Here is a 27045-nt window from a genome sequence, read left to right as displayed (position 1 = left end):
TTATCAAACATCACCGTCTTGATCTGGAGAAGAAGGGACCCGGCCGTCAAAGAGTTTATAATTCTCCAGACATAAAAAAGAGACATGACCCCACTAAACAAAGCCATGTTATATCATCAGAATATGTTCTACTTTGAACAGAACACAAAGGAATCATAATAGACTTTATTTCATTATTGTTACGGTTATCCTGCAAGTGAAATTTGGTGATTGACCACTAGAGGGCCCAAGAAACCCACAAATCAATTTTTGTTGAAGACGGTAAATAAAGTTGTCAGTTGTTCAAACTCATGTAATCTATGTAACAACTTTTTCGCTATGCTATAATTTAACGTAGTTTTGTAGTGCTACTCAAAGGACCAACTTCACAACCATGTCCAATCACACCATCCAAAGAAATAGAATCCATAGGTTTGTATTTGTTTTTGCACACTTTGTACAAGACACTACAGTGCATCCAAATGCCAGAACATTAACATACAGTATCAATGGCAAAACAGAACTGGGAGTCAGGAGACAGATAAGGAGCCATTGCCTTGTGTGCCATCTCCAGAGGCTCGCCGCCCTTGATGAGGATGCCGTTCTGGGCGCCCACTCCTGTGCCCACCATCACAGCAGTCGGGGTTGCCAGGCCCAGGGAGCAGGGGCAAGCAATTGACAGGACCGTGATGGAGGTCTGGAAGGCGAAGCGCACGATCACATCTGTGCGAGGAATGTTCTTATCGTAGCCCTGGTGGCACAGCAACAACACCACTCAGACACTTCACACTCTATAACACACTACACACGGATAGGCCTGCATCACTTACAATGGTATTTCTGCATCAACACATAGTAGGACTCATTCAAACAGAACATTTAGTTAACCTGAAAAGTAAAACTAAGCATGCTGCAATGCATCACTAAAGCACAATTTTACATTATGTGCTTACGTAATTGCAAAAGGGCTCTCCAATGCTTTCCCAGTTAGCCTTTTAAAATGATATCAGATTAGTAAACAGAATGGGCCTTTGGAACATTGGATGAATGGTTGCTGATAATGGGCTTCTGTATACTTATGGTAGTGTAAAATACATTTATAAAATTTAGAACGAACCATGCTGCCAAGAGACTTTGGAAACCAAATGAAATTAAATTTGTGAACCAAACCTTGGGTTCATGGTGAGTGTGAGAGTGTTTGTGTGTGTTTAGAGTAGGGAGAGGTTTCATTGTGTGGATTAGGGAGAGGTAGGTTTTAACGTTCCTAGCATCCTTGGGCCTAAGGTGTAAGCTAGATGAATAAACGTTTCAGTAGATATTGCCTTAAAGGTCCACCATTTCTTTCTAAAACAGTCACTTACAACATTAACGATGAAAACAAGGACATTTCTAAGTGATTCCAAACTTTTGAACAGTATAGTGTATACTGTATGTGCAGCCAATGGGTGTACCTAAACAACCACACAGAGTTCAATCAATACGAAACACAACTCACTGGGAAATATGCCGCTACAATGTCAAAGTCCAGAAAGCCTATGATGAGCCAGACCACCAGGGTGACCACGGAGACGAGCACGATGAACGGGACGAAGTAGCCACTCAGTCTATCAGCAAACTGTTGGATGGGCGCCTGGAAGAGACAGAGGAAAGTGTTAATACTTGAATGTTGATGTCAGTGTTCATGGTAATGTGGCGTATGAGTATCTCTGTGTCTGTGTACTTGTTGTGTACACAGATGTGTGTGCATGTGTGTGTGTGTGTGTGTGTGTGTGTGTGTGTGTGGTCATTTATTGTCATTTATGCACACCTGTTTGGCGTTGATGGCGTTCTTTAAGTGTCTCCGTGTCTGTGTGTTTGTACATTTTTGTGTGTTTGTTTACCTGTATGTGGGTGTGCCACCACACAGGAGTGTGTGTGTGTGTGTGTGTGTGTGTGTGTGTGTGTGTGCGTGCGTGCGTGCGTGCGTGCGTGCGTGCGTGTGTGTGTGCACGCGCGTGCCTCACCTTAGACGTCTGGGCCTCCTCGACCAGTTTGACTATCTGGCTGAGAGTGGTGTCCGCCCCGACGTGAGTGGCCTCCACCAGCAGCGCCCCGTGGGCGTTTATGGAGCCCGCAATCACACAGCTGCCCGGCTTCTTACACACGGGCATGGGCTCACCTGAGGAGACACACACACACACACACACACACACACCACACACACACCGCAGACGCAGACGCAGACACAGACGCAGACGCAGACGCAGACGCACACGCACACGCACACGCACACGCACACGCACACGCACACAGACAACCGCCTCGATCAGGGACGGGAATCAGTCAGAGAACATGTAAGGGATGCGGCCCGAAATATACGGAATTAAAGGAGGACATGGAATTAACGGAGGTAAAGAACTCCATGGTGTGAAGTGTGAAGTTTGAGCAGTCAAGCAAAATGTGCAGCATTATGCTAACAGTAAACTCACTGCTTTTTAAAACTTCACACGTTGGTTGATAGACTCAATGTAAAGACTGTGTTGATGTTTCTGTATTCAGAATTGTTACATAAAAATATATAAAACTGTCGTGTGTGTGTGTGTGTGTGTGTGTGTGTGTATTTGTGTGTGTGTGTCATTCAGGAACGTACTCTGTGCTGATTGGTAACAGAGAGTGGATGAGGCGTAACGGTCTACACATCACCACTGATGTGGACGAGGCCATGACCAGCCACGAGACCAAGCAAGCAAGTGTGCAAGCGTAAGGTTTTACCTGTAATGAGAGATTCGTCGGCCATGGAGCTGCCCTCGATCACCTTCCCATCCACGGGGAACTTTCCTCCGGGAGCCACCTTCACCACGTCTCCCCTCTGGACCAGATCCACAGAGACCTGCTCTTCCCTGCAGCACACACACACACACACACACACACACACACACACACACACACACACACACACACACACACACACACACACACACACACACACACACACACACACACACACACACACACACACACACACACACACACACACACACACACACACACACACACACACACACACACACACAATATGTGTCAAACAGACAACTGCTAATCCACATCATACATCAATTTCACAATGTTCTTTAGTCTCATTCTCCAGTCTCATTCTCATGTCTTCAGTTACACCGATGACAAAAGTAAACTGCAAAATATTATCATTTGCATTCATAATATTATCACAGTATATTAAAGGACCAGTGAGCAGCATACCTGATAATGGAGTGGTCGGGACCCAGGGTCACTATGGTGGCATCAGTCGCTTGCAGGGACATGAGCTTGGCCAGCGCCTCAGATGTTTTGCTCTAACAGCGACAGGGACAGCACAACACATCATATGTTTATATCCTCAAATACCTAAGAAGGTCGGTGGTCTGAAGTGCTTCGTCACTGGTGTGTGTCTCGAAAGCAGGTGCTCTTTGGTCTCAAGGGGATATATGACTTCGTAGAGAGGTTGGTTTGACTTGTGGAGCTTGAGGGGTGTAGACTATGTCTCACCAAAAAATCCCAAAGTCACACTGTTTTTTAGAATCAAAAAGCCTTTAATTTAGTAGAGCTTACGCATTGTGACAGCTAGTGTCTTCATCAGAGCATGAGATATGCTTTATGGAGATCATCATGGAACTAAATGTTTTACATTAAATTTTGATCTTCGGTGATTTCTAATGGAATCACAACCAGAACAACTGTTTTGCATTTAGAAGGACACAGCGCACTGGTTAATCATTCTGAAATCACCAGTAAGCGCACACTTAAGGTGCTTGTTGGTGTAAGATCATGCGTGAGATTTCAGCCATCCCAGGCAGAGATATGGTTATCTATCGTAGATTGTTTTTAAAAGCATTACTCAGCTAAATTTAGATGGCACCTGGACAGTGAGTCACAAGCAGGTCACGGGATTTGTGATAGTCAAGTATCCTTATAATGCTGTTTTTACATGCCGGCCATCACATGATAAGGCACCTGCACAGCCCTACCTATTCACACTCACACACACACACACACACACACACACACACACACACACACATCTGAGGTCACAGGCTGGACATACACAAGGTGGCGCTGTTTCTCTTGTATGCTTTTGGGGATAGATGTAGCGAAATGCTCCTGAGCTCAGGTGTCTGTCATCACTCTGCTGATGCAGAAGCTTGTTCAGCGCAGCTCAGGTTACTGCTCTCTGTCTCTCCATCGGTCTCCCTGTTTACTTTTAGGAAAGACTGCGAGCTGTCTGAGCTGTACACCTAGCTTCTCACATCAGACTTGGGTCTTAAAGGAGCACTCTGGCCATTTTTCACACAGAGCTCTGTTTCTCTTGAGGTCACCAAGAACAGAGGGGAAAAAATCGAATCGGTGCCACCTAGCTTGAGTTACAGTAGCTAACAGCTCGAGCAGCCAGGCAGCTAGAGTGTTACACTTTGAGGGCATCTTTAAACGCAACCTGGCAGCTCTAGCTGTGGGCTGCAGCAACTAGAGCTAGGTAGCGCTTTTTTTTGTTGTTGTTTTTTTTGTACCGACAGTATTCAGTGACTTTGAGAAACAGCAATCTATGTGATAATCATTTTCCTTTCTAAGATGCTACTTGAAAGTCCACCATAATAATCAAGGCCACTATAACGGCAAGAATTGCGAAAGAGGTAGTAAACGCCTCTAGCCTAATCTACGTGCCTGATTGTCTACACAGATTGGTTGTCAGTCCCCTTCCTTGCTGGTGCTCCCACTTATTCCTTTGTATTTGAGATTGCTTTAATATAAAGTGCAATAAAAATAAAATGTATCATTATTATTATTATTATTTTCATGATTATAATTATTATTATCTTTCTTATACATCTCTGATCCTCAGATCTGTAAAAACAGGACTGTGATGGAATTACAAAAACAGTCAAATGCCACGTCATTGACCGAGTTGTTACCTTAGCAACGTGTTCCAGCCACCGCCCGAGAGCGATGAAGACGAACAGCATGGGGGGAGTGTCAAAGAAGGTGACGGGGCTGGTCTCCCCCTTCTCTGCCATGGCCACTAACAGGACAACGCAAGAGTAGATGTATGCGATGGTGGTGGCCAGTACGATCAGGACGTCCATGTTGGCCACTTTGTGCTTCAGTGACCGGTATGCCTGAATGTAGAAGTACCGGCCCCCAAAGATCTAAAGGACAGAAGGCAAAAGTAAAAGGGCTTAAATAGTTTTAATTAGAATGCTAAGTCAGTGTTGTGGAATTCATTTCATTCCAAATGATCTGCTTTAATAAAGCAAATGTAGCTGTTTAGCTTAGCTTTCCATGCTAGATGAATGCTACAGGCCCTTGACAGATCAGTCAAACCAGACTGCAAACTCCAAACAGAAACAACACTCCTCGTTCAGGTGTTACCTGCACAGGTGTGCAGAGAAGGAAGAAGGCGAGGTTGAGGATGGAGAGCCCGGGGAGCACGTTCTGCCCATGGGGCATGGAGCCGCCATGCTCCTGGTTTTGACTGTCCATCACCATCATGTAGATCATCAGGCCCATCACTGGGACGCCGAACACCAGGCTGAACAGGAAGGACTGCTTCCATCTGCGCACACAACCAGGAGAATAAAGATCCATTCACACCAAGAAGAACCATGACTATAACAATAACCACAAAAAACTATCGCTCTGCCGAATATGAATGACGACATCCACAAACTTTATCTTATTTATTTTGTGTATCCTTTGTTTAACCAGGGTGATCACATTGAGACATATGTCTCTCTCTCCAAGTGAGCGCTGGTCAAGAAAGGCATAAACTATAATGATAACAATGGCAGTGTCCTTTTAGCTACAGTTTTCTTTATAGTTATCATTGCTGGTGTGAACGGCTCTTTAGTGGTAAGTGAAACATTGATCACAAGCAGTGACAGGCCCAAAAGCACATAAACACAGATGGCACCCATGCAAACAATGGGAATAACAATGCTTAAGTTTCAAAGCTGCATCTATAAACTGCAGACTATTAAGACACATCACAAAAGCAGTCACATACTCAAAAGCACACAAGCACATGCAAACTTTCTCACTTGCTTCACACAAAAATGGTGTGAATGATAATTATAACATTTCAAACGGCACACAACTAACATATAAACATACTGTAGCCAACACTATAAACTACCAGTAAAAGATAATGACAAAACTGCAAAACAGAATAGTTGCCAGTGCTGAGCATGTAAGGAAACAAGCAGTGATACTTGCTGTTGAATCTCCTCCCGGTGGTCCAAGGCTTCATTTTTTCCAAAACCGTCACTTTTGATCAGAGACGCTCCAAAGCCCAAAGCCTGTCTCAGAGAGCATTAGAGAGGTCAGTTACAGGACAGTTATCAGTGTTGCCAGGTCACGTGAGCAAAAATAAGCAACAGGTCTCTTAAATAAGCCCTAAAGAAGCGACCCAAGTAGCATCCCCTCCCCGAGCCCCTGACGTTACATTTCTGAGGCCCAAAAGAAGCGGCCACATAAAATACACACCCCCAAAACCGCAACCTGCAACTTCACAAAAAAACAAACCCAAGTCGCTTATAATAAGCGTTCTATGGCAACACTGCCACTTATGTCCTAATATCTGATCTTGGGTGGTTAATTAAGCTACCGTACCTCAATGCTTCTGATGATGTCCCTGGCACCAAGTATTTCTGGGTCAAAGTTCACATGAGCCTTTTTGGTTGCCAGAGACACAGAGACCTCAAAAACACCCCTAGTCCTGAGCAGCTTGTTTTCAATGTTATGGATACATGACGCACAAGTCATGCCAGTCACCTGAAAATAAACAAAAAGAAAATCATACATTTATCAACACAAGCACAAACCTGAAACAAAAGAGAAAAAAATACACACACGCATGTGCATGCATACACACACAGTGAAACACACACACACACACACACACACTCACAGAGAGATCCACTTTTCCATCGGCGACTGCACTGCTCTCCATGAGTGTAGCACCAAAGCCGAGGCCAGATATGAGCCGACTGACTTGACCAGCGTCCAGAACCAGTGGGTCATACCGGACCTCCGCCTTTCCCGCCATCAGCGATACCAAAACAGACACCACACCTAAACACACACACAATGATTGTGTGATATTATTTATTTTTGTCTAACAAAAAAGTAGCACACTAAAGACTTCTGATGCACAATTTTATTACGGCCAACGTTTTGGCTTACACCTTCATCGGGATCGTCTGAAAAATCTAAATCAATACTCCCCATGTTTTCCAGTACACATTAAACTCCTTTGACAAAATAATGTCCTTTTTACGCACCTTTGTGTTTGAGGAGGCTGCGCTCAATGTTAGCTACACAGGAGGCACAAGTCATGCCAGTCACACGGATAAAGCACTTCTGGGTGGTCCCTTCACACGACTGCTGGTTGCTGGCCACTTTAGCTGCTAAGTCATTAGATGGCTGGGTACTACGGTGAGGAGAGCTTTTGGAGTTGGATTCAGTGGTTGTCCTTTTGTCTGTGGAGCTGGGCACTTCATAGAAAAAGACACAAATATCACAAAATGGAAGCATTTTCAAAATGTAAAGTTTATCAATACATATGCAGTTGGCAATACAGGCAGAACATAAGCTGGGATCATGTCCAAAAAAACACTTATATTATTCAAAGACACAATAAACCTACAAAACTCCTTTCACCCTTCCTGGGTGTCATTTGAGTTTGAGTGACCTTAACTACCTCCGCTGCATCAAAAAAGGACTACATTAAGACACAATCCTGTGTAACAAAGGCCTCCTGTAATCCGCTTTATGGCTAGCAGCCATTCCTGGCCCAGTAAGTGCTAGCGGAGCTTACTCCACGGTGCTGGAGTGCTATGTGACACTCAGGAGCCTCCACTTGTCTTGTTACCATGGAGAATTGTGTTCAAACACTCATTCGATTCCGTGGAGAGGAGTTTGATTAGCTGGATATTAATTTATCAAAAGCTTTTGAGATAGCTCCTTGTCTGTGTGTGTGTGACACTTAATCATGAAACACATGAAAATGAAATCTCACAGAATGGAGCAATAAAAACGAAGAAGTCTCTTATTACTAACATGTATGACATGTAAAGGACGTAAAAAGCCACTAATTTCCACTTGTGTTTTCAATTGTATTCCTTGCACTGCACCTCAGCAATTCATGGGTTCCATCAGGTCCCTTTCCACAGGTGAAAAAAATCAAGCACCTAGATTATGAATGCAAACTGCATGGTGCTTGATCAATATACCTGTGGAAAGGGACCTGATGAAACTCATGAATAGGGAGCGAGTGAACATTCAATAATGCTACGTGCTAGCAATACCTTCCTCAAGCGTGGCCTCAAACCCCATATCCTCAATGTTGGCCCTTAGCTCTTCTGCACTGGTCAGAGTGGGGTTAAAGGTCACCGTTCCCTTTTCCTCCTTTAACGAGACCCTGATGGACACAACTCCGGGTCTCTGGGATATCATCCCTTCAATGGACTGCACACATGAGTTGCAGGTCATCCCTGAGATTCCAATGGTGACAGCCTGGAGAGGCACGCTGTCTACAGTTGGTGGCGTGGGTGCAAAGTTCAGCTGCTGGGAGCTGGGGGTCGTCTCTGTGAGAGCTGTTCTCCCAGTCGCTCCTTCATGTTCCGCCGGCAAGGTCACGCGAAAATTACCAGGCGGGAGTCCTTCCACAAGCCCTCTCACTGTCTCCAAGGCGACCAGTGAAGGGTCGTACATGAGGGCCATGCTTCTGGTTTCCAGGGAGACGCTGACGGAGGAGACCCCCATGAGTCCAGATACATGCTCCTGGATGTTGTTCACGCACGACCCACAATGCATCCCATCAACGCCCAGGGTCACTGCCACGTCCCCTGCCGCTGTCTCCTCCACCTTCCCTCCATGGGAGGAGGGCAGAACGGAGCCGTTAGTGAGGGCAGCGTCAAACCCCATGTCCTCGATGTGCGTCCTCAGCTCCTCTGGCACTACCAGTCCAGGGTTAAAGGTCACCGTGGCTTCCTTGTCACTTAGGGATACCTGGACGGCCACGACGCCCGGCACTTGGCCTACACGTCCCTCGATGGACCGCACGCACGACTGGCACGTCATACCCTCCACCCTGATCCTCGCTAGGGCGGATTGAGCCAGGGGTGTCTGGATTTCTGGGTCTCTCCCCAGAGCAGTGTCTGCGGCCCCACAGCACAAGTCTCTGGCCTGGGGGCACAACTCACACGGGCTCCCTGGGACAAAGCCCAGGTTATCAAAGCCCAGTTTCGGAGGGGGCCGCACATCACTGACACATCCATTCTCCTGTTAAGGTCGACAGGACAAAAACATATGAAAAAATGAACAAGCAGCAACATAATAAGAAAAAAAATCCTATAATGTGTAAATGAAATGTAAGTTGACAGGCTTGGCTTCGCAGCCGTTAATCTGACAGGCCTATGGTCTGACTTCACATTTGTGGCTCAACATCAAAGACCCTCTGGGATTGTTCCAATTATCACATGACCACCGATTCTGTGCATGTAGGTGGAGTCCCATGGAACAGAACTGAATAACCGACCATAGACTGACCATATTGGAGGTGTGCGGGACAATCTCCTGAATGTGCAACTATTTCATTTTGTAGTGGTTTGTTTGTTTAGTAATGAGACAACTTGGTTGTGATGAACCAAAGCAAAAGTGCTGTAGGCCTATAGAACACTAGTTTTGAAAATCGAAAATGAGTTGTCGTAGGTTGGTTAACACAAACAAAACAACAGTAGAACAAATATTCATGGAGTGTTCTGCTTTCTGGCTCTATCTTTTAAAATAGCCCTCTCATGAATAATTATTCTCTTAAGTCTATAACATAACAGTAACTATCTCCCATTAACAAATGCTTTGTTGGGTTTCAAAATGAAAGAAAGACTGACAGGGGATAAAAGTTGATTTCTCACTTGTAAAAAGCAACCATCATAATTAAAAAATCAGGATGAAATTTAGCCCAAAGTAAAGGAAAGCTGTTGCGGGATCACTAAAATGTAAAAGAAAAGTCCACATAGCAATCAATAAACTTTGGACGCTTATTATTGTGGAGTGCTTGAGATCAAAGTACAGGCAACCTGTTTGAGGATAGAGATGTCACAAGAGCAGCTAACGTTATGTTAAATACATTTGCAACAATAATATAGGCTACAATAATTGTCCTACTAAGTTTCTCAATTCATCATGTTTGTTACCGCATAGCATATTTGATCAAATAAAGACCACTGACTGACCTTGACCACTTCTTGTCCATCTTTTTGCCGTGCAACATCAGGTCCCACAATATGTTCTCCAAAAACAGGTATAAGATTGATCGGTTTAATCTGAGGGCAATCTACCATGCAAACCTGCTCCACGGCACTGCTTGAACCATGCCTAGTCAAACTGCTCAATGACTTTACGCTGGGTGTAAACTTTTTCATTTTAACGAACTAACTGATAATTATCTCAGTTACAATCCATAGTATCAACCTGTTTTCTAAAACATCTGTCCGAAAGAACTGAATAGTTACTGTCGACAAGGTTTACAAATCCATGACACCTTAACCAGCATCGGACTGTGTGCTACTCTAATGTTCCTTGGACACTCAGTCCGATTCAGACTGGTCAAATTATAACAGACCTGACCATAGGCTAGTGCCGTGCGGGGCGTGTTCATTGACGCTTCGCTTTAGATGTGAGACATGCCAAAGTAGGCTACTTTCGCTAAGCAATGCGGAACTCATTCCTTAGGAAAAGTCTCCATTGTAAACTGTAAATGTAGGCCTATATTCCATTAAAACGGACTATGTAGCCGTTTGCACTATATGGTAGCATTAATTGCGCACGGAAGCGTGTGCATGGTTTGCTGGACATGTTATCAATGAACTCGCCTCAAACTCTGCACTAGGACCGTGTTTCTCAACTGCAACTGTAGGCTAATGATTTACTGTCAGGCTTATATGACCGTGTGCAAAATGCACACGAGTAGGCAAAATAAGGTTTTAATAGATTGAATAGTCATATTTAATTGACTGCAAATAGCCCTTGGCTTATTGCACCTGTCAACTAGACACGACATAGGCTAGTTGAAATTTAAGCTGAACTGATCAGGGCGTTCATGAAAAACGTTTTAATGATCCCAGTTGAGCTACGGGTTATGGTAGGTTAAATGCCTAATCCTGTTTGTGTTTTAACACGGATTTGATTTATTTTTATGGGAATGGGAATGACATGATGTCTTGAAGTGGCCCTAGAGCACGGATTCTCTGAAAACGACAAAACCAGCATGCTCTATTCAAGATAAGAAAACTCTTGCACTAAATAAGCACCCGCAATTAAAGTCTTGAAATTCAATTACTTGTTGATACCTTCCGATACATATGTCAGGATGGCCGAGCGGTCTAAGGCGCCAGACTCAAGGTATAAAACCTTACCTATATGGGCATTCTGGTCTCCGAATGGAGGCGTGGGTTCAAATCCCACTTCTGACAAAGGTTTTAGCTTAGATGCCTCAGAAAAGTCCGGCATCGCATGCCTCTCAGATTGAGAACCCATCGCGTTAACAACTATCAGACTAATTCACACCAACTTCTCCGTCTTCCATGTTTACAAAAGCTGAATACGCTGTGAATGATCGTGCTTTGTGAATACAAACGGAGAAAGAGCGCCCCCTTTGCCATGTCAGGATGGCCGAGCGGTCTAAGGCGCCAGACTCAAGGACAATGCCTTCCCTGTGCTAGGGTATTCTGGTCTCCGAATGGAGGCGTGGGTTCGAATCCCACTTCTGACAGAGATTTTAGAATTATGAATTTGGCAATGCCACTGTAAAACAACACGAAATAATTTCATGAAAGTGGAAGTAAGTTGTAACATGTGTTAATTTGGCAGCCATGTCATCTAAAGAATTCTAGAAAACTAACAGCAACATTAATTCATATCTGCATTCACATATATAAACTGCTCACAAAAAGTAAGTAAACTTGACTTTGGCCCATTATATCTCCACTTTAATAATACCAATCACTAAAGTGTTTTATGTCATTTTCATCGTTTATTAGTCACCTTTACAATGAGGTACAACTTGTAAGCATTGGGCTCCCTTGGAATGAGCAACACAAGCAAACGTGTAAGTAGTGCCAACGAAAAATGTGCCAAAATGGCTTGTTATGCTGTTGGAATTCACCTTTGTTACTTCAAGCATTGACGATTGCACTCTCCCACAGAAATGAGGAAAATAAAACATGTTAGGCATACATTCGCTCATTTTATACTCAGTGTCAGGGTCCTCAGTAGCGTGCAGGATCCATATGCAGCCACAACAGCTTGGCACCTTCTTCTCATGCTGGTCACCAACCTGGCTACATTCTGCTGTGGGATGGCATTCCATTCCTCGATAAGGATCTGTTAAGTCAGCCAACCTGGTTCTGTTGGTGACTCTGGCACGTACAGCATGCCCAAGCTGATCCCACAAGTGTTCAATTGGGTTGAGGTCTGGACTCACGTCACGGCAGGCCATTCTATCCTCTCCACTCCCAAATTCTGGAGGTACTCTCTGATGATCCCAGCTCTATGGGGGCGAGCGTTGTCATCCTGGAGGATGGCATTTGGTCCCATATTCTGGAGATATGGAATTGCCACTGGCTCCAGAATCTCAACCCGGTATCTAAACTAACCTGAAGCACTTGAAGCCCAAAACGAGATGTCTGGCAGCAAAACATATTACTGGCCATTTTGGACACATTATCGGTTGGCACTACTCAGACATTTGGCTGTATTGCTCATTCCTTGGTTGCCCTATGCTTACAAGCTATACCTCATTGTAAAGGTGACAAATCAACGATAAAAATGATATGAAACACTTTACTGGTTGGTATTACTAAAGGGGAGATATAATGGGCCAAAGTCAAGTTTCCTTTTTGTGAGCGGTTTATATATATATACAAATAGCCTGATCAGAAATTAAAGACATTTACCTAATAATAAACAGACACAAAAGGACCTAAACGCCCCAACATATCCACAAATGCTTCCCCGTTTCAAAAGAAGAAAACAGGTAGTAGCCTAGGCTTAAAGACAGCCTATATGGAGAGCAACTTTTTGAGAAATGTTGGGCAATAACATATTTTGTTATATTCTGATTGGATGATCATGACACAATAATAATTAAAAAAATCCAAATATTAAACTGCACAAACAACACAGTCAGTAAAACTGTCTGGCAAGTTGGCAAGACTAGGCAAAAATACACCCTAGTCATCACCTTAACTGTAGGCATACAAAATGCATCTTGCGCACCTAAAATAGATTGCACATTTCCTTAACAAGGTAGGTTGCACATGGTTTTAACAGATATATTGCACATTTCCTTAAAGGCCTGTCCCTATCCCATTCCCCTTACAGTCAAACTGCAGTGCAACTATTGTATGATTGACAAACTGAACAATACAATTAACATTATCTCAATAAAATAAGCTAAATACCCGCCATCACCCTCACTACACAAACACCAATCTCTTAAGCAGCTGATCAGTTTTATCCAGGAACCATGGGCAATTTATAGCCAACTCAAACTGTTTGATACTTGAATCTTCCTGCCCAAACGCATCAGCTTAGCCTCATCTCTGTGAAGGGCATTGAGTCACTATTGCTTTCTCATCATCTCAAATATCAGTGCAGATGGGAGACACATTGTGAAGTTAATGATAATCAGATTTTGAAGTGCTTTAAATGAACAATAATGTCATCAATGAATAATCTAAGTTTAAATCCACTTCACAGGCTTTAGGTTTTCATAACAAAAAGTGCAGCCACATAACACTCCACATGCTGAGTCATCTCAACTGGGAATCAAAATACCAAACTGCTCAACACCCATCTTATTGATAACGACCCGTTTCCAACAGACCTATAGGTTCAAAAATATGCATTTATTTTAATTAGCCATATATCAAGAATTGAGGTTTCAGTATGAGATCATGCCCACCACTTCCAAGCCTGTCTGTCTGTCTGGTCTAGGCCTAACTGTTGTGGTCAACTAATTGTAAGGCAAGGCAATAGCAGTTATTTGTAACAATTATCATTATTATTATCATCCATATTTTGGAAAGAAAAAATACCCTACCCTGCATGGATGATCAGGTGACCGCTGGACTGGCCAAGTGGAGCCGTACATCCTGTATTGAAGGGACCGTCACTGAATGCGTTGGATAGGAGTGTCCTACGCAGCCAGCCTATAATTGACAAAGACTACTTCATTTGGTGACTCTTTGCGGAACAACGCGGATCTGAGAAAGCACATGACAGTCATAGCAATCCAATTGCCATTTTTTTTACTCTGGTGCCATGCTGTCATCCTTGCAACGGATGGGATCCCTGAAAACAGCTCGAATTGCGAAATAACGGGTCTGCTCCAAAAGCCTGTAATGGGATCGTGCGCTCTTGTGTTTATTTTGGCTTTGTGGCTAAGCATGCAGGCGTAAGATAGGCCTACGATAACACCGACCTTTGTTAAGCAAAGCAATGTTAAAATATGTAAACAACACACTACACTACAGAGTTTGCTCAACAATGCTTTTTGAAGTTACACAGCCAAACATTGGGACGGATTTCATATCCGCCAAACGAACCGGATGCGAAGGCTACGGAGTCCAAACGCACATCGGCCCAAGATCGGTGGTTATTTAGGGTTAGGCTACGCTTAATAAACGACATTCCCCAATATAGGTCATTGTGTTAATTTAAGGGTTTAGCAGTTAGCACTAACACGCATTAGGCCTATAACCTATCCTGTTTACAATATGGTTAATTCGAAGATTTCCTAGTATGCCAGTGTCATTTTAATTGATGTGTTCTTGCACCTGAAGGTGGTCTTCACAAGGTGAGCCTGATTAGACTATAAAAGGCAGCAGACGCGTAGGTAATTTCTTTGGGATTTATCAGCTGATAGGCTATTCGAGAAACAGCAGATTATATTTCAAACATTCGGCTTATTTCATATCTAATGCTCCAAAAGAGCCTACTCATGTCGACCTTCACGAATGAATTTCTGATTAAAGACATTCGACCCGGTTTAAAAAATATAAACGTTGTGTTTATAGTTTTGGAAATCAGTAAGTATTCTATCAGGCATGACACTAAAACTTAGATGTATACTACCTCCTATCGGCCGCTTTGAGAATATATGTATATCATGTTTTTTTGTTTTTGTTTGTTTTGTTTTTTTAATTGCCCAATTACTGTCCCCTGACCCGCCTGCAAAGTTTTGTAATGTGGTTATGCGTTTCCCTAGGTTTCAATTCTGTTGACATGTGTCATCACCATCTGTATAATTAACAGCCTATATTTTAGACAGGGTGAGCAAGACCAAGGATGGCCATGAGATTCGTTCCTGTAAGGTTGCAGACAGGAGCGGCTGCATCACCATCTCCGTTTGGGACGAGGCAGGAGTCTTCATTCAACCAGGGGACATCCTCCGTCTCACCAAAGGGTGTGTGACAAACCAGCACTTTTCATTATGGCTATTGGCTAAGCATTACAACAGACAGTCATCTTTATAACAGTAAGGCACTTACTAGTCTGGATGACCCATGCGTAACTCCATCTCCAGCTTGGGAATCACGTGGGGCTACAGCCAAAGTCAGTGGACTATGGAAACAGGCATATTGTTAATACACAGTGCACAGTGATTTTATATATTATTATTTATATATATTTGTCATCTGACTGCATGGTGCCAATGTTCTCAGCTATGCCTCCCTGTGGAAGGGCTGCCTCACACTATACACGGGCAGGGGTGGAGAGCTCCAGAGGATCGGAGAGTAAGAAAACATCCTGTTATACCAGACATTTCTTCATTCATGGTCATCAGCGACATGTTAGACAAGCCATTGTTTGGACAGGCATAGAAATACAAGCCAACTGATGTGGACAAAGATGCACATGGCATTTCACAATTTTATAAACGTAGTTTCGGAATGGAATGGGAATGGAACAGTGGATTCAAGGTAACATGCATTCATTCTTATCTGCCTCAGCTTTTGCATGGTGTTTTCAGAAGTGCCAAATTTCAGTGACCCAAATCCTGAGGTGCAAGCACAAATAAATCAGCTAAACAAACCAGTGAGTACCAGACGATGGTTTGTGGCCACAATCTTTTTGGTCACTCTATAATCAAAGACTACGCCATTCAAGTTCAACTCTATCCACGTAGATCACCTGTCAAACTTTTCACCATAGCTTGTAATACACTTGTAGTAGTACTTAGTACACTACACTTGTACTTGGCTCTTAGACTGAGTGTGTGGGTAACTTTAACTTATCTAACCTCACAGGTGAAGCAAGACCAACAGTCCATCCCTCAAAACGGCCAGACTTCAGGAGGCCCAGGAAATCCTCCACCTCTACCTCCTCAAAGTAATGTTCTTATGATCACATCTGCAACGAACCCGTTGAATACTGTCAGCAGTGTTACATGCTGTGGCACAACACAGACAGATCGATCTCATGCTCTCGCATTCTCTACTTGTCAATAAATATTCACAACAAATCTTGATGGTCTTAGACAAAAACCTAAACCAGTCATGCTGTTTTTTCTCTCACTCTCCTCTAGTGTCTACAAGACCCCCAGCCTCTTACTCCTCCAATGTTTCATCCAATCACCTGCGAGATCCTCGGGATCTGCCCTACGGTACAGGGAGGCAGGATCGTCCTCACCGCGTGCCCCTGAACAGGAACCCTCTGTGCAACATGAGGGATGGTGGAGGTAGAACCTCTGGCATGAGGGGTGGCTTCCGGGACCCAAGGCAGGCCTTCACACGGATGTAGGAAGTTGGGTGTTTCTATTTGCACATCCATATTGCTGGATGGGTGTAGACCTGGTAATAAATTGGCTTACTTAATGATGGCTTCCTTGCTTTGAAAGTACAATTTGATATATATATATATATATTTTGTTTTTTTTGCTGATGAAATCACTCTCGGATGTCTAATTATAGTAAAGATCCCCAATGTTTGAAGCAAACACAAAATATGAATTCTTAAAATTGTAATTATTAGCATTAAGTGCACGCACAAGAAAAACTCTGTTATGGTCACTACTGTATCACTCAGGACACTTTAAAACAGAAAGTGTTAAGTATATCGCAAGATTTAAGCCACATCAAGACCCAACACCTCTAGCTGTACTTCTTTATAAGAACTGCTCTCCAGTCACCTTCACATGAAACATTAACCATCATGACTGATTCGAGTTAATATGAACAATTCACAAAGCTGATAGGCATTCCATGTCATCTGAAATCTGTATGCCAGCAAATTAAATATTATTGCAATGTTTGTTGACCAATAACGTACGTCTGAAATATAATCTTATGTGCACCAGACTTGTGTTTTAGGAACAAAGGCCAGCCGCTTAATCTTAAACCACAATTAAGTTTCTACACAAATATACTTCTCATAAGATCATCCACAGCATTAAAGATGGTTAGACATGAATGTCACTGTAAAATTTTCTTTTTATATTTATTTTGAAATCTACAAAGACAAAATGCATAATTAAATGAACTCCTTTCCTTACTTATCAGATTACCTTTACCAGTTCACACTTATTTACGATGGGCAATAAGATTAACTAAAGGCACATTTCAAAATCCAGTTTTGACCATTATTCAAACAAATCTTTTTCAACTGTAAATGAGGTTCCACTACCATGGGGAAAACATTCACATGGACATCAAAATGTTTTAAACAAAGAGCAGTCCTTGTAAAACAAAACAGAGCTCCAAAGGCCTGTGTTACAAATCTGGGGTGTTAAAAAAGGACAATAAAAATAAAAAAAGAAACAGAAATCACTTGTGACAATGTCCACGTAAAGCCATGTCTCAAGACAAGAGGGAGAGTGAAGTGGAAGGGCCTAGATGTGTTATCAAGGCCCATATCAGCAGTCCATGTCCTGACACACATAGAGGACCTCAGCAAGGTTTGGGTAGCGCAGACACCTCCTCCACACATTCATCATAGGATTCTTTATAGTCGTCGTGTGGTTTGATCATGATGACACACGTTGGTCGTTTTGATCCTGCAGAGGAGCCAAGATCCTAAGAAACACAGATGTGGAGGTTAAATCTCTAGCCTACATACCATACCAATATGAACGTTACCAACGGTATGGTACCAAAGAAAAGGGTCGTTTCCTGAAAGGAATAATCCACATACCACTTTCGAAGGAATGTAGGCATATGGTAAACTCCTGTCTTCACACATGACTGGTAGGTGGCAGTATACATCAATAGGCAAGGTGTCGCCAGCCAACACCACAATCCTGAGGGAAAAGATGTGTTATTAGAGTAACTAAATGCTTACTACGAGACACATTATACGAAACTAAATGTATGGGAGCCAGTGATCTATTGTAAAATACTGAAACAACCGTAAAGCAATCGTAATGCTGCCAACACAACATGCACATTATTTACCCCTTTTCTCCTTTGTTTATAAACTTCTGGACTTCTTTCACTCCCCGCCGTATTTGCTTCAGTTTTGATGCTGCAAACAAAGAAACACATTTCACGTTAAATAAATCATAGCAGCTAACGTTGCACAACTTTAGCAGGAACAGATGACTTTACTGGGTCGCTAACTAAAGTTGATAAATTAGCTAGCTGCCTTCCATGCTCAACCATTCATTACAAGAAACGTTGAAGATAGCTGCCATTTCTGTCGTGTATTTCAACTTCAATGTTCTTGGACCACAGCATATTATTACAGATATTCTTCTATTAGAAAAAAAAAGCATGCCGATCATAGTTACCTTTTTTGACGCACTTGTAAAGCTTCTTGCTAAGTTTTTTTGAGGCCAGAGGTTGAGCAATTGGGTTGACATTAGCAATCAACTCTTGATAAGATTTTTCAGGTACCCCGGTCTCCTCCTCGGCGACGGCCTTCTCTTTCTTTACCTTGGTCATTTTAGTAAGAGTAAAATACTGATTTGGTTTGTAATTATCTTCAAACACAGCGCTCAGATGTTAGACAACGTGTTTGCTGCAGTGCACGCACGCGTTGAAGATCTTCTTCTACTACGTGGGTGAGGGTGTGGTAGCGCCACCAAGTGGCATGGAGCGTAGTTTTTCTTCTTCTTGGTTTACTGGCAGATTAGGCACATGTTGGGGGCATTGCTACCACCTACAGTACCACACAACGAAGTGCAACTGTAATTCAGGGGTGAACTCAGTGGGCCGGATTTGAAGACTTGGGGACTTTCATTCACATGGTCATTTTTTTTTCTGAATTAAATGGTAGTTTTTATGATATACTCCTTTACTAAACCCACTTATGAGCAAACAAGGCATGTACATTTGTCAGGTATACTGTCATACTAGCCTGGCTATTACCAGACCAAGTTCAATCTTCGCCGGCAGATCCGGCTAAGTTTACCCAGTCTAGTCATACTGCTCTTTTTGTCTTGAAAAACCTTCTATGCCTGTCTTTCTTTTTCACCAGCACAGAGTAGCCTATGCCACCATAATGTAACTGCTGCAACTGAAGTAGGCCGTAGTAAAGGCCTCAGAATCTTATGGCAGAAAAGTCATTTGTTTAGTGATGTCTGTTTGTTCCAGACAGTAATTGACTGCATATTTTCCTACAAGTATTACGTATAATCACAATAATTTAAATCATAGTTATGTTTGTTTGTCCAATTACTTTGGAGTCTCAAACATATGGTGGCAATGTATAAAATTCCTATATTATTAATGAATGGTTAGTGCTCTGAATCAAACCCTTGAATTAAAGCTATAGGCCTATACTTCAAGCACATCTCAATTGCTTTGTTTCAAATCCATTCTGTGTACAGATGCCAAATGAAATGCTTCACGTGAACCTACAGTAAGCACATACAAAAACAAAAGCACCAGATGTGTATGCCAAGCAAGCCTGCAAATAGAAGGAGATTGACCAGTCTGACACTGAAAATGATACGTCATATTAGTCTGTGTGGTCAGAGATGGTTTGTTTGCGATGTAATGTAAGACACCAGACTGTCCCATCCGTCTTATGCACCCCTGGTGGTTTGAGGACCTGACAGAGTGGACACTCTGTGCCGGATCATATGTCCTGCTGAGTTCTGTCATCTATCACACATCTCTGTCACAACACGCTGACCACTGTTTTAATTTACAACCGCTGATGGACCAGACAGTGAAATACAAGCAGCCTGTATATAATCATCCCTCCGGTAAAAGGAACCCTGATGAGGCGCAGACAAATGCAGTGGGACTCATGACTCACGTTCTCATGTTTTCAAAACTACAGACATGCTCCATCCATCCCCTCCATCCCCTCCCCTCCCCTCGTTCTCTGCGAGAGAAATACCTGCTTTGCTTAGCTCACCTACTGTCACTCCTTCCCGTGGTGTTTACCAATCCAGGTGCCCCATGTGGACACGAAAACAAAAGCCCGCTTGAGGTCATCTAAAGGACGGGTCAAAGACAACGTGTCACCAGAGGAGGCAGAAAGTCTGGCCATTGACATCAAATCACGGAGAGAGCAGAAGACCATTAATACGGAGCTGAAGTGTCTCTGTGGAGTTGCTTTGCATCCATTGATTACACCTAAATTGTTGCTCATTGCTGCCACCCTGTGGAGATGTCTGTCATTTGGCAGCATTGGGTTTTATTTGGTTGATATCAATGATTTCAATGACAATGATTTCTTCAGTCAAAGCATACCAGCTCAAGATGGGAACTTTACTATGAACACTGTACAAGGCATATGATATGTAAGTATAGTGAGACAGCTTTAATAGTTTTAGAGTTTATATAATAGAATATGCATTAGCTAAAGATCGGCAAAGCTCAACATCTCTGGCCAATATATGAGCTGTATGATTGTGAGTGTTTTTTTTCTGTTCTCTCTCTGTGTGTGTGTGTGTGTGTGTGTGTGTGTCTGTGTGTCTGTATGTGTAAGGATGAGAGAGCGAGACATGGTGACATAAGCTTTGTATTTGTGTTTGTTACATGTGTGTGCGCATGAGGATGAGAGAGCGAGATATAGAGGAGCGATGATTGTAGAAAATTGTCTTCATTACTGTGTGTGGGACTCTCTCTCTCTCTCTCTATCTGTGTGTGTGTGTGTGTGTGTGTGTGTGTGTGTGTGTGTGTGTGTGCTTGTGTGTGGAGAAAGAGAGAGAGACATGATAGTGATGCTTGTGTTTGTTTGTCATTTTCGATCATTTTGACACCTCTGAGACACCGGGCAGACACAGACACTACAGACACACACAACCACACACGTTCACACACACACACACACACACACACACCCGTGGTAAAACAAACACAGTAGGTGTCTGTAGACTGTAGAAGGTGTCTGGGACTGCAGAAACGACACATAGCCGTGAGCTGTAACACGAGTGATGATGTTTAATTGAGCAGTGGAAAAGGGCGTTTGTGAGGACACAGCTCCTGGACCAGGGGCCAGGCTAGACCAGTCAGGGCCGAGCTCAGGTCATGTCCTGTCCGCAGCTTGTCCTCGCTACAGCCTCATCTTCGCAGCCTGCATGGCTCAGGCACTCACCCTATATGTAAACAATTTTATTTACTCATCTCTTCCTTAATATTAATCTTCATATTCCCAGATTTTTTGTGGCAGTCTAGTAAATCCATTAGTCTCATATTGCCAGAGTTTCATAGTGTTATTGTCTCATATATGTCTCCTAAAGTAATTTTTGTTGCATTACATAGCCGCTACTGGTAATAAAAAATAACAGGTAATAATTGCAACAGAACTTGAATAACGCTCATATGAATACATATGGCAATTAATTAGTATTTGAAAAGATAATAATTTTTAAAATTCTCACTATACCTACCAGCTAAAATAGCAAATAGTCAGACACAGCAGCTGAAGATTTCAAATCAACGTCACGTGACACGTGACGACCATGGAAGTTGAAAGGTCATAGGACAGCTTCGGCGCTCACCGGGGCTTCTCTGTTTTCATAACAGAGTATTTTCCATTTCAATACACGGATATTTATTTAAAATAGGTACTCAGCAAACCCAGGGGGACTATATCCAGGCGCTTCAGAGAATGCTGGCTACAGGAGCAGTAAGACTTTTAAACTGATTTCTATTGAAAAGGGCTTGATATGACATGATAGGCTAGGCCTTTAATTTAGCTTGTTAGCTAACCAACATACGTTATCAACTGTCTTGGTTGGCTAGTTTGCTAAATTACCAACAGCTGGAAAGGTAATAGTAATATATGCATCAAGATAATTAATGCAAAATATAGCTGGCTGTATCACTGTATCAATGTAGTCATTGTTATTTAGACATTTTTGCCGAGCTTGCAGTGTGCAATTCTGGGAATGAATGGACCAGCTAGCTTGATAGCTGGCAGGATGCGCATGCAAGCCAGTTAGCATTAGCTCGCTAACGTTAGCCAAGGTTGGTAGCTGGGCACATAACCTGATGTTACCTGAGAAGTTGCGTAACTTTTTAATGAATTAACGGTTCGATAGACATTCAGGAAGTCTCCTGTCAGCGAAACTGTGAAACGCACATCGTAACGTTTCGAATAACGAAAAGGTTGATGTAACGAGTTTCTTTGTAAGTTAACCATGGTAAGTGTATCTAAAAGGCTATGCTAAACTTGTAACTCGTTGTTATCAACTAGCAGCTATTTGTAAATAGAACCGTAACACTTGGCTACCAAACGTTAGCTGTGTTCTAGTTAGTTCGATGGTCTGCCATAGTTTAAGCCAATGTTCAGGCTAATGTTATCGGGCGTGTCGGTAGTGGTTTAAAGTGAGACGGCAGTGTGTTTTCACATGATAGGAAGTTCTATCCCAATGTTAATTGTAGCAACTAACATTTTGTTTTTCCGCCATCGCTGCATCGAACGTATATTTGTTCTCGTGTTTTCCCTCACTGTTTATACTTTGTAACCTACAGGCTGTAACCACAGCGCTGGCGCAAGTGGATAGAGAGAAGATCTACCAGTGGATCAATGAGCTGTCCAGTCCGGAGACCCGCGAGAATGCCCTGCTGGAACTCAGCAAAAAGCGGGAGTCTGTTCCCGACCTGGCTCCAATGCTCTGGCACTCCTGCGGAACGATTGCAGCCCTCCTGCAGGTAGATATATCCAGGCATTACGTGTGTTGCGTGTGTTGTCTCGTGATTGTAGAGAATCTGCTATAAGTGCACTGGATGCATAGTTTACTCATGATAGCTGGTTTGCAATCACTTCATTGGGTTTTATCTCAGTCTTTTATGATGTCCTTAAAGCTGATGACCCTGCTCAATAAATTAAATCTGAGTATGACTGGCTTTGCATTGTGTAACCCTTTGTTTACTCGCGCATCCCTTGTAGGAAATTGTCAACATCTATCCCTCCATTAACCCACCAACTCTGACCGCTCACCAGTCCAACAGAGTATGCAACGCTTTAGCACTTCTCCAGTGTGTCGCCTCTCACCCGGAGACCAGGTAGGACCGGTAGCAATCCACACCACCAAAACACTCGTGTTAGTTTCTTTGTAATGTGATTGTCACTCACTCATTCCCTCCCTCCTCTTGTCTCAAGGTCGGCTTTCCTAGCAGCACACATCCCCCTGTTCCTCTACCCCTTCTTGCACACAGTCAGCAAAACGCGGCCTTTTGAGTACCTACGCCTGACAAGCCTGGGAGTCATTGGTATGAATGAGCTGTGTGCTGAGCAGACAGGGATTCAGTTGCTATAGACCACCATCTTCACAGCAGCCTCTATTTTCATTATTATTCATTATATTTTGATCTACTTCAGTAGGTGGAGTTCTGTAAATGTCTAAACATTTGTAATAGAAGTCTGACCTGAATATTACTGGGATAATGTACGTTAATTGAAATAATTAGTTTAGCATATTTGACCAGTATGCAGCTCAAGTTGCTTCACTGAAACCATGACAGAATCAAAGATTAGATAATGTGCAGGCATAAAAGATTAGATAATGTGCGGACCTTTCAACATAAGTTGAAATTTAACTTTCTCAATACGTCTTCTCCATTTCAGGGGCATTGGTGAAAACAGATGAGCAAGAGGTGATCAATTTCCTGCTAACGACAGAGATCATTCCCTTGTGCCTCCGAATCATGGAGTCGGGCAGCGAGCTCTCCAAAACGGTAACATGCCCTCCCTCGCTCTCCTCGAGTGTCCTTCTCCAGTGTTAAAACCTGCACTCTGTCCTCCGACAAAGGCAGCCGACATTAACTGCCCTCTGCCTCTTGCTCTCCTCTCCCGCAGGTTGCTACTTTCATATTGCAGAAGATCCTGTTGGATGATACAGGACTCGCCTACATATGCCAGACCTACGAGCGCTTCTCTCACGTGGCCATGATCCTGGTACCAAAGATCCCTCATTACTGACTAGATATAGCCTGGCTAACGCCTACCACTTCTCAAATGAGACGTAGTCTGGCAACCAGACGTTCATTTTCTCGTATTTGAAAAAATGCCCAGATCCGTTCATTGGGCGCCACGGATGTCTATCAAATGCGCATAGCTCACCCAACTCGTTCATATGCAACGCTAAGGGCTGCCATTGACATCAGTGTAAATCCTTTGGCGTCGAATGTAGACGCAAGAAGGCAACGGAAACTTCTCGGATGTTCTGTGATTGGTTCGCCAACATCAGGCGAACATTTGGGCGTTAGTTTCCAGACTGGCTTAGCAGCGGGATTGAAATCACTGCGCAAGGCAGTATGGGAACACCCAGGCTAGACTAGATAGAGCAACATAATGCATCTCTGTGGAAGCAAAATTCGAACAGTTCTTGGCTGGGTTTCCCAGATTCGTTAAGAAGCTCTAAGTGCTAAGAACTTCTTGGGAGCGCTCTGAGAACGTTCTAAGAACGCTCCTAAGAAGTTCTTAGCACTTAAGAGCTTCTTAACGAATCTGGGAAACCCGGCCCTTGTCTGTCTGCTTAAAGAGGCGTGTAAAGACGTCATAGTGGGATATCGATCTCTGTCAGATTGGCAAGCAGTTAAATTTGAATGTAACGTCACTTTCTAGGTCTGCTTAAAGGGGGTTTTCGCCCCCCTCCCCTTTGCGAAAACAGAACGTGGAAATGTTCGAACGTTTGCGCCTCTCGCTCCGCTTTAACCCTCTCTGCTGGTGCGACTGAAGGGATAGCAGGGGATAATGTAGCAGGTTACACATTAGTATAGGTGCACAACTATAGATGCACTATGTAACGTGACTGAAAACAAAGGCTAGAAACACAAACCGCGTTCTCCAGCTTTAACTTTCATAGAGCCAACAGTGTTTATTATCAGTGCAACTTGCTCATCAGTTTTGATGTCGTCAGGTCATAAAGAAGTCCTAGCGATCAAAAGATAAAGTAAAGTAAGATAATTATGGGAACATAAGAATTCCAGACTATTGCTCAATGATACAAGAAATGGTACAAGAAATGTCCAGGTTGGTTTAGTCAGTTTCATTCTCTCTCATTCTTGATATCTAATTTGTGTGTCTCTGTCTGTCTGTCTGTCTGTCTTCAGGGGAAAATGGTTCTGCAGCTCTCCAAAGAGCCCTCTGCACGTCTGCTGAAGCATGTAGTGCGCTGTTACCTTCGCCTCTCTGACAACGCCAGGTAAGCACTGCAGCTGCTGCGCTCAGCCTACATGCCCAGACAGCACATGGACATTTTTGCCAAAAGATATGGAGGAAAAAAAGTGTTTGATATTCTGTGTCATGTGTTTGCTATGCTTTATATTTTCAGAGTGAGTGGTTACAGAAATGTCTTATTTCTTATGCTCTGATCTGTTATTATTAATACAAATATAAGAAGACTCACTCCGTTGCATGCTTTGTAAAATCACACTGCAGTCTTAAGTCTTAAGTATGGACTCACTCAAGTCACTCAAGCTGCCCATTGCTCCTATTACTTAAAAAAAAAGAGTACCAGCTGTGAGAATATTTGGTCCAACACTTTTGGTCCGACTCTGATGGTGAATTAAATGAGGCCCTATAAGTTTGTATGTTCTCTGTTCTAATGGTCATCTTTTCCTCCGTCGCCCAGAGCCAGGGAGGCCCTGCGCCAGTGTCTGCCGGACCAGCTGAAGGACACCACGTTTGCCCAGGTACTGAAAGACGACACCACCACCAAGCGCTGGCTGGCTCAGCTGGTGAAGAACCTGCAAGAGGGTCAGGTCACAGACCCTCGGGGCATCCCCCTGCCCCCCCAGTAAACTCTGCCAAACCCTGCCTCTGATGAAACACACACACACACACACACACACACACACACACACACACACACACACACACACACACACACACACACACACACACAAGCAAAAAACTCCAGCTTGCACATAAAAACACATACACACATAGTGTTTCTCCATGACGCATACACACACACAAGCGCAGACACAGACACACACACATGCGTGCACATACCCACACACGGAGGTCAAAGATGACGAGGCATCCTTCAGAAGGGACGGGTGGAGGACACATAAGGGCGCTTCAAAACCGGCCTCGCCAAGACTCTTTTTAAGAAAAACAAAAGAATGGTGCTCTGTATTGATTGATTATCATTTCTGTTTCTCAACAATCGGCTTACGAGACCCCACCAAGGACTGTTTGGCTGACCAGGAGTCGGACCTCTGGTTCTTCCGATCGTTCCGTCGGGCGGTTCCCAGTTTTCCCCCAGTGTGTTTCTGGATGCTTTTACTCAATTGTTACTGTTTTTTAAACACTCATCATCCCGTCACAGAGACTGTGTGCAGCTTGGCTGTGTCTTAGGAATCCACAAGAAGATGTCATTTTTGGCTCATCAATATTTTTTGTATAGATTGCTTTCAGACATATTGCCCATATCTGTTTCAAATAAAAAAAAAAGAAAACTGTGAAGGTCGTTTTGGCAGATGATGAATATCGCTTTTGTGAAATTGGGTAGCTCAGCTATATGCATGTGTTCGCTATCGGGAGAGCTAATTCATCGTGCAAATAATTTTGAGTGTTTGCCAAATGTGGTCTGAAAGTCTCTCACCCTCCCAAAACCACAAACAAATA

General features: G+C 43.3%; 4 protein-coding genes and 2 non-coding genes across 9 annotated transcripts in view; 4 read left to right on the top strand and 2 right to left on the bottom strand.

The window, feature by feature from the left end:
• atp7b (ATPase copper transporting beta) overlaps positions 1-10593 on the bottom strand; it is an 18594-nt gene extending 8001 nt beyond the window's left edge. The window contains exons 1-14 of the mRNA XM_062527447.1: positions 10242-10593; positions 8313-9288; positions 7287-7499; positions 6914-7077; positions 6616-6777; positions 6220-6302; positions 5377-5560; positions 4920-5153; positions 3217-3308; positions 2731-2858; positions 1983-2137; positions 1475-1609; positions 536-730; positions 1-23 (exon numbers count right to left, since the gene is read on the bottom strand). The exon at positions 1-23 is cut by the window's left edge and continues 160 nt beyond it. Of these exons, the coding sequence (XP_062383431.1) occupies positions 1-23; positions 536-730; positions 1475-1609; positions 1983-2137; positions 2731-2858; positions 3217-3308; positions 4920-5153; positions 5377-5560; positions 6220-6302; positions 6616-6777; positions 6914-7077; positions 7287-7499; positions 8313-9288; positions 10242-10430 (2933 nt within the window). The 5' untranslated portion in view covers positions 10431-10593. The remainder of the gene's footprint in view (positions 24-535; positions 731-1474; positions 1610-1982; positions 2138-2730; positions 2859-3216; positions 3309-4919; positions 5154-5376; positions 5561-6219; positions 6303-6615; positions 6778-6913; positions 7078-7286; positions 7500-8312; positions 9289-10241) is intronic.
• Positions 10594-11371: 778 nt separating this feature from the next.
• Positions 11372-11480, top strand: trnal-caa (transfer RNA leucine (anticodon CAA)). The gene is made up of 2 exons: positions 11372-11409; positions 11435-11480. It is a non-coding gene; the product is annotated as a tRNA-Leu (tRNA).
• Positions 11481-11669: 189 nt separating this feature from the next.
• Positions 11670-11779, top strand: trnal-caa (transfer RNA leucine (anticodon CAA)). The gene is made up of 2 exons: positions 11670-11707; positions 11734-11779. It is a non-coding gene; the product is annotated as a tRNA-Leu (tRNA).
• A 3064-nt stretch (positions 11780-14843) lies between these two features.
• On the top strand, positions 14844-16886 carry LOC134071488 (SOSS complex subunit B2-like). 2 transcript variants are annotated; one of them, XM_062528231.1, is made up of 6 exons: positions 14844-15098; positions 15337-15475; positions 15735-15806; positions 16043-16107; positions 16320-16401; positions 16598-16886. In XM_062528231.1, exons 2-6 carry the CDS (start codon positions 15358-15360, stop codon positions 16810-16812), a joined length of 552 nt encoding a protein of 183 aa, XP_062384215.1. In that variant the 5' UTR covers positions 14844-15098; positions 15337-15357; the 3' UTR covers positions 16813-16886. The 2 variants fall into 2 exon arrangements, with proteins under 2 accessions (XP_062384215.1, XP_062384214.1); XM_062528230.1 differs by having other exon boundaries at positions 14893-15098; positions 16023-16107.
• A 597-nt stretch (positions 16887-17483) lies between these two features.
• nhp2 (NHP2 ribonucleoprotein homolog (yeast)) lies at positions 17484-19079 on the bottom strand. The gene is made up of 4 exons (XM_062528232.1): positions 18797-19079; positions 18462-18531; positions 18202-18307; positions 17484-18083 (listed from the first exon to the last, which is right to left on the bottom strand). The coding sequence occupies exons 1-4, from the start codon at positions 18948-18950 to the stop codon at positions 17958-17960; spliced, it is 456 nt and encodes a 151-aa protein (XP_062384216.1). The 5' UTR covers positions 18951-19079; the 3' UTR covers positions 17484-17957.
• A 2859-nt stretch (positions 19080-21938) lies between these two features.
• On the top strand, positions 21939-26287 carry cnot9 (CCR4-NOT transcription complex subunit 9). 3 transcript variants are annotated; one of them, XM_062528274.1, is made up of 8 exons: positions 21939-22092; positions 22941-23120; positions 23359-23474; positions 23572-23681; positions 24037-24146; positions 24268-24366; positions 25524-25615; positions 26045-26287. In XM_062528274.1, exons 1-8 carry the CDS (start codon positions 22075-22077, stop codon positions 26211-26213), a joined length of 894 nt encoding a protein of 297 aa, XP_062384258.1. In that variant the 5' UTR covers positions 21939-22074; the 3' UTR covers positions 26214-26287. The 3 variants fall into 3 exon arrangements, with proteins under 3 accessions (XP_062384258.1, XP_062384259.1, XP_062384260.1); XM_062528275.1 differs by lacking the exon at positions 21939-22092 and adding an exon at positions 22458-22609; XM_062528276.1 differs by lacking the exon at positions 21939-22092 and adding an exon at positions 22464-22595.
• Positions 26288-27045: the final 758 nt, after the last annotated feature.

The sequence above is a fragment of the Sardina pilchardus genome, chromosome 23, assembly GCF_963854185.1.
Source record: "Sardina pilchardus chromosome 23, fSarPil1.1, whole genome shotgun sequence".
Lineage (NCBI taxonomy): Eukaryota > Metazoa > Chordata > Actinopteri > Clupeiformes > Clupeidae > Sardina > Sardina pilchardus.
This window is presented reverse-complemented; position numbering and strand designations above follow the sequence as displayed.